At 46.6% G+C, this 11,354-nt stretch overlaps 1 protein-coding gene across 1 annotated transcript in view; it reads right to left on the reverse strand.

Annotated features, from left to right (window-relative positions):
* Positions 1-2,505: 2,505 nt before the first annotated feature.
* Positions 2,506-11,354, reverse strand: part of LOC135824283 (uncharacterized) — a 14,626-nt gene continuing 5,777 nt past the window's right edge. Inside the window, exons 4-7 of the mRNA XM_065337015.1 lie at positions 10,681-10,815; positions 8,138-8,413; positions 7,147-7,281; positions 2,506-3,054 (exon numbers count right to left, since the gene is read on the reverse strand). Of these exons, the coding sequence (XP_065193087.1) occupies positions 3,044-3,054; positions 7,147-7,281; positions 8,138-8,413; positions 10,681-10,815 (557 nt within the window). The 3' untranslated portion in view covers positions 2,506-3,043. The remainder of the gene's footprint in view (positions 3,055-7,146; positions 7,282-8,137; positions 8,414-10,680; positions 10,816-11,354) is intronic.

Here is an 11,354-nt window from a genome sequence, read left to right on the forward strand (position 1 = left end):
CCAGTTGAAGTCTCTCCAATCCTTCAAGGAGAAGGTCCATCGCCACTTGCGTCAAAAGAATTGGCTTTGGGCTACGGACTCCCTGTGAGGCTATGCCACCCGTCAATGAGCAACTACCCTCGTCCATCATCTCTTTCTTGTTTTATATGTATTTCTCTTCTCATCTCTTTCTTATTTTATTTTATTTCTCTTCTCATCTCTTTCTTGTTTTATTTCTCTTCTCATCTCTTTCTTGTTTTATTTTATTTATTTATTTCTCTCTCTCTCTCTCTCTCTCTCTCTCTCTCTCTCTCTCTCTCTCTCTCTCTCTCTCTCTCTCTCTCTCTCTCTCTCTCTCTCTCTCTCTCTCTCTCTCTCTCTCTCTCTCTCTCTCTCTCTCTCTCTCTCTCTCTCTCTCTCTCTCTCTCTCTCTCTCTCTCTCTCTCTCTCCTCCCTCTCCCCCCCTCTCCCCCCTCTCTCTCTCTCCCTCTCTCTCTCTCTCTCTCTCTCTCTCTCTCTCTCTCTCTCTCTCTCTCTCTCTCTCTCTCTCTCTCTCTCTCTCTCTCTCTCTCTCTCTCTCTCTCTCTCTCTCTCTCTCTCTCTCTCTCTCTCTCTCTCTCTCTCTCTCTCTCTCTCTCTCTCTCTCTCTCTCTCTCTCTCTCTCTCTCTCTCTCTCTCTCTCTCTCTCTCTCTCTCTCTCTCTCTCTCTCTCTCTCTCTCTCTCTCTCTCTCTCTCTCTCTCTCTCTCTCTCTCTCTTTCTCACTTGATCTCCCTCCCTCCCTAGCTGCATTCCTAACGATGCCTGGTCGTAGGCTATGATTCCGAGACCTCCGGTCGGATGAGCCTCGCCAACCACATCGGCACATCGCCCCTACTCCCCTTTGTCTTGTTGTCCAGCGTCATTTCAGTTGTCCTCTTCCCCTGATTATTAGTAGGGCTGTGTTTTTTAGTAAAAAAAAAAAAAAAAAAAAAAAATCGATCGCTTGTTGCTCCTCTGTTGTTGGTCCTCTGTTGTTTGAGCTTGGAACTTGGTCCAAGAGTGAAGCTTTGGTCTTCTTGTGTGGTGAGGGGGAAGAATGGGTATCTGGACTCCTGGTATATTTCCGTAAAGAACCTCGAATTGTAAAATCCTGACAGTACATACATGTACATGTATGTCTGGCCCACTCCGGCTCCCCGGTCATGACACTACATGACAGTGCTGGCAACTGAAATCCGACCGCTGAGCGGTGCGTTCACATTCTAGCGGTCTCTACATGTATTTCGTAGCTTAACTATCCCGTGTTGGGTCTTTGCGATGTGCCCGCACCGCTCAGGGGTCGGATTTCAGTTGCCAGCACTGTCATGTAGTATTATGGTTGTGTAGTTCATACAGCCTCTTTTACCGGCAAAATAAACACAATTATGATTTTTTTCCCAAGCATTCCCAAAAACTTAAACTCAAAGTAACAAGCTCTAGAAAGAAAAAAATGCAAAACACGCAAAAAACGCAACAACAAAACACAAAGTTACAACAGCATAATAATGTAGTACATGTTTACCTACTTAGGTAAACAGCAGCAAGTTCACCCTCAACTTGGCTCAAGTCAATAATCCTGTTACTAGGGAGGTTCTGCTATACGTGAAACGTAGAGAAATCACGTAGAGAGCAGGTGTCTGGGTTAGAGTCTACGGCTTCGCGTGTTTTGGCTCCAGATTTCTACGCGGAGATGGGGTTCTCTACGTTGTGGCACACGCAGAGAAAATGCGTACGGATTTGCTGGGTATCGATCAACTGCATGCAGAAAACTGCCAAATATGGAAGGGGAAAGTCCCAGTACACATTCCACGTGACTTCTCCAGGTGAAACGTAGAGCAGAACAGCATTTCTTTACGTTACGGGAACGCGAAGAAAGTTCGCGTGATTCTTTGCGTCGCGTTCCCAAAACGTAGAGCAGAACCTCCCTACTGATACCGCTCGTGCACGCTAACCCGGTACCTGGGCCTCTACCACTGTCAGCGCAGCAGAGGTATCACCCACAGCTAAGGCAAACTGGCTAGAGAGCCTTCCGCACCCTCGGAGGCACATGATGCAGGACCGCAAGAGGGAGAAAGCGATCCTGCACCTGATGGAAGCCATCACATGAGAGTACTGCTCCCCTCTCTTGGCCGCCAACAGAGAGGCCACTCGTTTGTAGAGGGCTGTTGCTGCCTTACCCATGCCGCTCGCAGACATCACAGCTAGGCATATGCGGATAATGCCGGCAGAAAAATTGGTAGAATTCTGTACTTTTTCTGGTAAGTTTCATGCATGTTTTGTATGTGGATAAAGAAATGGAGCAGAATTCGAGGAATTGCCCGCCATAAGGTTTGTATGGTTCTGCCAATTTCACTGCTTTTCGAGCAGAATCTGCCACCTTTTTTTAGCATTATCCGCCAATGCCTAATCACAGCCGGAACAAAAAGTGGCATGCTCCACTTGTCTCCCTCTCTCTCTCTCTCTTCGTAGTGTTTTGCAACACAATACAAATTGTTTACTTCTGATCCGCAACAATACCAAACTGCGGCTGGGAAAACATTGTAAATAACTCAAGTATGGCGGCTGGAAAAGCAAAAATATGCATGCATAATCCACGGGCGGGAAGTAACACTATTCCATGAGTTTTCTGAAGGCCTCACCTTCGAACTCTAGCGGGAGTTATGAAAGACAAAATGCAGAATCATCATGGTTACGCCACTATTACAATCCTGCAGTATGCTGAAGGCGGCGGTGGGGGAGGGGGAAATGAAGTTAGAATAATTCTATTTTTATTGTAAATACCAAACGGAAATGAGGATGGGGCAAAACAGTGAACACCATCGGCAGATCGTCAAGTCAGTGCGAGTTTGCACCGGCCTTGTAAGTGATGACTAGCGTGCATGTGCGCGCACGTGCGTACACAAAAAAAAACACACACACACAGACATACACACAGACGCATACACACTCTCATGTGGCAAGTATCCTCGGACAAGTCTTGCCGTAAGCGTATTACTGGAGTGCCGTCATACCTTGGTCACGGAAAGAATTCATTTAAAATATTCTTACAATCCGTCTGCAAAGAAAGAAACCACACGCAAGAAATGGTTACTGAGGGGACGTTCGTTTTCGATCTACAGGTTTGGGTGGTGAGTTGACTACTTCTACACATACTCTGGTATTCTCAGACATGCTCTCGTAAGTCGGATCAAGTACACACCAAAACGGGCTTATTCAAACAATACAACATGGAAAGAAGGAAGAAAACCAAAGATCCAAGGGATGAAACTCGACAATGAAATGAAAATTTAAAAAGGTGTAATCCAAAGAAACTCAAGGCAGGTGTAACAAGGTCGTGTAAAACTCATTCCCTAGACGAATGCTTTGAAAAATGTAAAGTGTGCATGAATGATTCACGCTGAGACTTCGGCACGCAGAGAACAACAAAAGCTACACAAAGTCACAATCCGACCTTGATTACTACTACCAAGAGTAGATAAACAAGAGTGTGCAACTCCGGATCTCTTCTGCACAATCTGCAGATACTACCGCTCGTGGCGGAATTTTTTGTTGACGTCACCTTTTTTCAGAAGAACGTGCATTTTGCCCCAGAGCAGTGTGAGAGCACGTGCTGGGCACCGACTTTGTAATGTAAAGCCCGGCCAAGTGCACGAGGCAAAACTTTCCAAAAGACTCGCAGCGCGTGCATCGTCGAAAAGATTACGTCAACAATAAATTCCGCCGCGGGCCAACCCATCCCGGAGTTGTACACTCTTGTTTATCTACTCTTGCTACAACTACTACTACTACTACTACTGCTACTCAAAATCTTTATTTGAAAGAACCCGAAGTTATAAATATGTAAAAGGAACAAAAAAGAAAAAGAAATGCTAAGCAAAACAATGATGAAGGCAATTCAAAATCAATAATCAGAGAAGCTAGCGAGAAAACAAGAAAAGAACACAATTGTAACTCCAAGGCACGAAACAGGGATTACATGGAAGAGATCATTCGTAATAGAAAAACAAACAAACACAAAAAAACAAAAAAACAAATACAAAACAAAAATCAATAACTGGAGATCTTTTGCAAACTGAGCGAGACATTTGAACACGCGACGACAGTTCACGACATTCATGAACAAAATTTGCAGAGCGCTTAGTACGATAGGACGCTCTGCGGCCACGCAAACAAGTGATGCACCAACGAAGGAGACAGAACTATAAAGGACAGCGCATATGACTCATGACAACAGAGTACGATAGATCGATATTCTTCTCGAGAATCAGGCTAACCAGAGATTTCAAAAATATGGTGCATTCCTTCCCAGCCATGCCATTTGCCGCAAACACAAGCGGAATGAAACTCCCTCTATCAACTGTATTGTTCCTCTCGCCATACTGCCGCCTCTTCTCTCCTTTGTTACGCTCCAAACGACTCGTGACTTTGGAACGCGACAGCAAGCTGGCCCTAGTGTGCATCACCCGGATATCGAAGAAGGCCTCCTGCTGCCGCGTCCAAATACCACGAGCCCGTATGTCAACACGAGCCTCAACGGAGCGATTTGCCGTCAACCCCTGGAGCTGCTCCTCCTGATATGGAAGGAGTGTACTTCCTCTGCCCAAGCAACATTTTCGCTTATCTTTCCACCTTTTACTGATACATTCTAGGTTCTCAGAACGGCTTACAACGACTCAGAATGAGTTGAGGAGTCGTTGAACATCAAGAGAAACTCTCCAAGTCGAAAGATGTAGAAGTCATCCTTTGTCATCAGCCGACGCAGCACTTGTTGTCGGGTAGTACTTCGCACTTTCCAGAAGCGCAAATATTTTGTATCGACACTTTTCTAAGCGCTTCACTCCTTCATGAGTACGATCGGTAGTGTTTCTTACCAGCCGAAGCTGACGGGCTCAGCGTCGCTTCAGGATCGTTCACGTTGACATTAGGCGAATGAGCTGGGTCAGTGACGACCCTGTCATCGAAGCCTTTCTTTTCCCCTGTTTTTCCCAGTGCCGATTCTGGTTCGTTTTGCAGTATGTGGGCGAGCGTCGCTGAGTGGCTTTCTCAGCGTCAAGCTCACGTGCATTTTAACCGTACACACATCTTGTGCCGGATGCAATCAAACACGCTGGCTTTTCACAACATGACACCTCTGCTCTGTACTCCAGTGGTACTCTAGCAGCACCCAGCCACCCACCTTGACCAGTGACTGACTTCGTGTCTATTTTACCAGTCCACTCGCGTTCAACGCGCTCTACTCTAGGTGTTTCTTTACTCTTTGCCGACTTCGCCAACTTGTTTGGAACTGGTACGTCTGAACCAGCAGATATGTGTGATGGTGAAGTGCACAAAAGGCAAACATTGCTGCCAGACACCTGTCATTGGGCTGAAGGAGATAAGCAAAACTTTTGCCTGGGCGGAGGAATTAGGAGTTGCATTATTTGATAGACCGGACACTGATTCCTACACTGATTCCTACACTGATTCCTACACTGATTCCTACACTGATTCCTACACTGATTCCTACACTGATTCCTACACTGATTCCTACATTGATTCCTACACTGATTCCTACACTGATTCCTACACTGATTCCTACACTGATTCCTACACTGATTCCTACACTGATTCCTACACTGATTCCTACACTGATTCCTACACTGATTCCTACACTGATTCCTACACTGATTCCTACACTGATTCCTACACTGATTCCTACACTGATTCCTACACTGATTCCTACACTGATTCCTACACTGATTCCTACACTGATTCCTACACTGATTCCTACATTGATTCCTACACTGATTCCTACACTGATTCCTACATTGATTCCTACACTGATTCCTACACTGATTCCTACACTGATTCCTACACTGATTCCTACACTGATTCCTACATTGATTCCTACACTGATTCCTACACTGATTCCTACATTGATTCCTACACTGATTCCTACACTGATTCCTACACTGATTCCTACACTGATTCCTACATTGATTCCTACACTGATTCCTACATTGATTCCTACACTGATTCCTACACTGATTCCTACATTGATTCCTACACTGATTCCTACACTGATTCCTACACTGATTCCTACACTGATTCCTACATTGATTCCTACACTGATTCCTACATTGATTCCTACACTGATTCCTACACTGATTCCTACATTGATTCCTAGGTTCAAACCCCAGGATTGACGGTAGTTACATTTTTCTCTCCTTGCATGTTTTTTGTATCTTTCCGTGAGTCACTCATGAGTTGTGTATAGCTAAAACCCGTATTCCTCCACTTTACCCATGTGACTCTCTTTGGCGAACTGTGATTGGCCGCTTATTCTAATATTCCAGAATGTGCTCAATATTGTCGGTAACCGGTTATCGAAGAGTGCTCATTGGTCACTGACAGAAAACATGGCTGCCGCTCGCCGTGTGTTTTGTCTTCTTACATTGTTCTTTTCTTGTGCTCTTTCACTTCTTATCTTTACTTGCCGAGTGTGCAACTAATATTCTGTCCTTACGATTATTCGTAAAACCACAAAGTGAGTGCTTTATTTGAGTGTGTGAAATTGTCTCCGAGAGCCAGCTACTACAGGAGCTTCAGCTTGACCTCCACGTCTTGAACAACTGCACGCATTACATCTGCTAGGAGATCCCAGACCTCATTGTGTCTGGCGGTTGGATACCCTCCGCAAGGGCAGGTCATCGCATGGTCCACAGTCATTGCCTTGCCGCACACACAATTTGGGGATAGGCCATCCAGCTGCAAGCCGTAGCGAATGGCGATAGCGTCTCTGAAATCCGAGCGATTCAATACCGTACCATTGGCAACTCCTGGCGATGACGTGAGCCAGGATGAAACTCCTTTGCTGGCGCCACTGCAAATGTTTACCAGAAACCGTTGGCTTTCAGAAAAACTGTCCTTGCTGTTGTTGAGAGCCTGTTGTGGAGGGCCTTTGATCTTTGTACAGTGAAACCTGAAAAGGCGACCAATCATATGAGGCGACCACATGTTCCAGAAGACCACTGCAACCAGGACCAAGAGGTGATAGTTTCAGTCAAATGACCCTGGCTAAGAAGGCCACCTGGTAGCAGAGACCGCGTTTTGAAGAGGTCCCTTGAGCGGCGGTCGTCTTAGACAGGTTTCAATGCACCAAACTTACGTGGAGTACACGCTTGAACCTGATTCGTTCCATTGCACACTGGTTGCGGATGAAGGTACTGATAACCTTGTTCACAAGTGACATGTCCCGTAGCTGATATGCTGAGAATGTGATCCTGCGCCATGCGCTTGCAGGCTGGATACGAAGAAGGACAAAGGGAAGCAGAAAACGTAATTCAAACACGTTTACCTGCCTCCAAATTACAGTGCATTTCAAACAGATTAGCAATTTCGGGCACCGATATGTTTTGTATTTCAAAGACGTTTCTATCAGTTCGAATAACATGCATGATGACTTGATGACGCTATATACCGTAATGTCGCGTGCATTAGCCGGGGCTTATATGCCTTTAAGCCGGTGATGGAGTCAGGCTTGTACACAAGACAGGCTTATACACGAGACAGGCTTATATGACAAGCACCACTCAATGACCAGGCTTGTATGCGCAAACTGCTGACTTTTGGACGTCAAAACCAACATTTTCCAACGGGATTTTTTTTCTTTTTTTTCGCTCCCTGAACCGCGTCCCCCCTCTCCTTTCTCTCTCTCTCTCTCTCTCTCTCTCTCTCACACACACACACACAAGCAACTTGCCAAGGGACAAGACGGAAAATGCCATGGGAAAGGTAAGTTTGAAGCTTGAAGAGTGCTGCATGGCCGTCGAGCGCAGCTGGTGTTGATTTCCGCATCTTCCCACGTTTTCCGCGTGTGCAAGTGTACGGTACCATGCAAACATGAACATGTAAAAGGCGCGCTCACCAGTCTTGCGTAGTAGCCCGGCTTATGCACGCGACACGTGGCGCGTCTCGTGTACTGGCCCGGCTTATGCATGCGACAGGCTTGTACGCGAAAAGCTGTTGCAGATTTCATGCTTCTACACGAGACAGGCTTATGCACAAATCCGGCTTATGCACGCGACATTACGGTATGCGTAGCAATACACCTCATACAAACTTCCACAAATACACTGAGAAGATATACGCAAACTTACTGATTTCGCACATGGCATAAATTTCATCGGATGGGGTACGCCTATTTCCATTGGTATCAGATACGGAACCATTAGTGGCCTGTTTGTCGACCCAGCCAATGTACCATTGGCCAGTTACATTTGATGCACACCCCGCATCGAAAGCACTACTGCTAAGGATACTGGCATTTGCGTTGTGGCAAAGCGTCACGGCATTCGGGTGGTTCAAGTACTGGTTGTCAAATGTTCGTCGGACAACCGCATTAGTCTTCGCACAGTATTGATATTGGACCAAACCTGCAAGTAAAATGTATGTATGTAGTCACAGGCCGGGAAACCCAATCATCATACTCTAGATTGTGAAAGGGTAACCACCCTTAATTCAACACATGAATATTATGATGAGGATTTCTGTAAAACCAGATGACAAACGTAACAATCATATTGGTGTTTTTTGCCCTCTCCCTCTTCCTTTTTTCTTACACGTTTTGATTTATCAAATTCCCATTTGGCACCACTGACTGTACCTCGATCATCGCTGTTGTTATTCTTTAGTTCGTACATTCATTTTGAAACACCAGCTTGCATAATATCCCGGTGTTCTATGTCCACCACTCAGTGGTGTATTGGATCTGATAATCATCAGAAGAAAACGTTGGAGTCACGCCGCTCCACCTAAGTGTGCAGATGCATGTAAAGAATGACTGCGCATCATGGATGTATTTCTTGCTAGAAACTAAGCCTTCAGTCATTCATTGTGTGTGTGTGTGTGTGTGTGTGTGTGTGTGTGCGCGAAGCGCAGCGGCATGCCAGCCTCGCTGGAGAAGGCCATTCGTGCGAATCGCCTGCGATGGCTTGGTCACCTCGCAAGGATGGACGACACCAGGTTGCCAAAGCAGATCCTGTTTGCGGAGGGCACTAACACGCGCCGCCGCCCTGGACCCAAGCGTCGTTGGAGAGATGTGGCAGCTTCAGACCTGCGTGCGACCAGTATCCCGGAGGCGCAATGGTACCACCTTGCTCAGGACCGGAGGGACTGGCGCGAACGTAGCCGTCGGAAGCCACCAAGCCAGCCCCAACCAAGAGTGTTCGTCTGTTACTGCGGCCGCGACTTTCGCCGTCCGAATGATTTATCCCGACACAAGAACTACTGCCTCGCCTAATAGCTATCATCGCCTTCGGCGATGGGCTTTCCAAAGGTCCAAAGGTGTGTGTGTGTGTGTGTGTATGTGTGTGTGTGCGTGTGTGCGTGCGTGTGCGTGTGTGCGTGTGTGTGTGTGTGTGCGTGCGTGCGTGCGTGCGTGTGTGTGTGTGTGTGTGTGTGTGTGTGTGTGTGTGTGTGTGTGTGTGTGTGTGTGTGTGTGTGTGTGTGTGTGCTTACACCAAGCGTACATGAAACCCAGAGTGTGCAGCTTGGATGGGTTGCAGCCATTACGGAATTCTGGGATTACATCATTGTGGTGATCTAGTGCGAACAAGCTAGATTCAAGCAGGTGCCTTGTTGCACCACTGCAGCTCAGTTGTATCAAGAGTACATAATTATCCCCCCCCCCCCCCCCCCCCCCAGAGTGTGCAACGCCTGATCCAGCTCTGCATAGGGTCTTGGTCGAGCGTAATAGGGTCTTCTGATGTCATGCGTACACTCCACACCAGCGCAAGGCCGGTCTCGAGGCATGCACTCGGCCACTTCCCACTTCAGATCTGCACCAAATATAATGTATTCCCGGAATTTTGCCGCGACACACACCCATGCAAAAAAAGTCCTAAGCTGCACATTCTGGGGTTCATGTACTCTTGCTAGCCCCCTTCATTTGGGCCGGCTCACTGCAGCAGTAGATGATCAGCCGGGATAGAACAGTGCAGATGGATGGTATTCACTATGAATGTTTTACATGCAGGAATTGTGCGCTGTGCTTCCAGAATGTATTTTCAAAGTCATTGCTACCTGAAATGATCACAGTTGGACACATCTAGACTGCCAGCCATACATCAGAAGTTGGTGGTCAGTATTTGATTGTGTACTATATCAGGTCGGCTCTAGCAGGTTCTAGTACATGTGTGAGCATGACGGTACACAGTTCATGAGTTTCTATACAGAGCTGCCATGCCAGTGTGTTTTGTGGCAGTGGACTCGCACCCGTTGAGCCGAATGGCAGGAAAACAATGCACACGCCCCATTAATGCAGCACCATTAATCACAGTGACCCCGCTCGCTCCTCGCATCTTTGTTCCATTCGGCTTACGCAAAGGCAAGCCAAGCTTGCCTGGTGACGACAACACAAACCCATTGAAAACATGAGAACAAAGCGTTGCATGTGTGTATCAGCAACAACAATGTGAGAATAAAGAAAAAAGAAAAAGGTTGACAAAACACAAGCTATTTTCGTCAGCGCATTCATAAGCCCAATTTGTGTGTCCAGAAAATAGTATTATTGCTCTCTAAAATTGTTCAAACGATGTTCTTTGGTTTACTGTGACAAGGTTGTTGCCATGTCTGTCGAGCCCTGTGTTCTGTCGCCCCTTTTTTTAAGCTGATAACAATCGGCAATTTTCACCAAACTTACGGGGAGTGCACGATAGGGCCCGAGTCGTTATCTGGCATGCTGGCTGAGGATGTTTGTACTCATAGCCCGGTTGGCAGGTGACGTTTCCGTCAACCGTAATGTTATGAATGTGATCATCAGTCGTGTGTGTGCAGACTAAACAATGGACAAGACAAAAGAGAGAAAAAGGAAAGAAAAACAGAGTGAAAATCAAACAGCTTACTTTGAGTACATCCCTCCACCGAATGAGCTGAAATTGGATCTTGTCTTTTTATTTCGAGCTCACGCAATGCACGGCGTACCAAGTGGAAAGCACAAAACCTCACAATCCTGAACCGGGCAGATCCGGGTGCTAGAGTACTCTTCAGAGCTCAAGCTTTTCACAACGCCCAAAATCTCCTAATGTGCCGAAGGAAAACCAAAGTTATGATCAAAATTGTGCATGGGCCGGGCTTGGTGGACGCAAAAGGGTTAAACTTCCCTTTTGGTGGTTAGAAAGGCTATGGTTTGAAAAGCGGAACTGTGACGGTGTAGTTAGATAAAGGATGATCGTCCAGGAAATGAACATTTCTGTCCCAGGAAGGCCCACAATGGCCACTGGCGCTGGGAGTTAAGTTAGCACAACGCAACACAGTACTGTTGGGGGACAAAGAACTTGTGCTGGTGTTGTGTGTGTGTGTGTGTGTGTGTGTGTG

Source organism: Sycon ciliatum, chromosome 9 (assembly GCF_964019385.1).
Source record: "Sycon ciliatum chromosome 9, ocSycCili1.1, whole genome shotgun sequence".
NCBI classification, from domain to species: domain Eukaryota; kingdom Metazoa; phylum Porifera; class Calcarea; order Leucosolenida; family Sycettidae; genus Sycon; species Sycon ciliatum.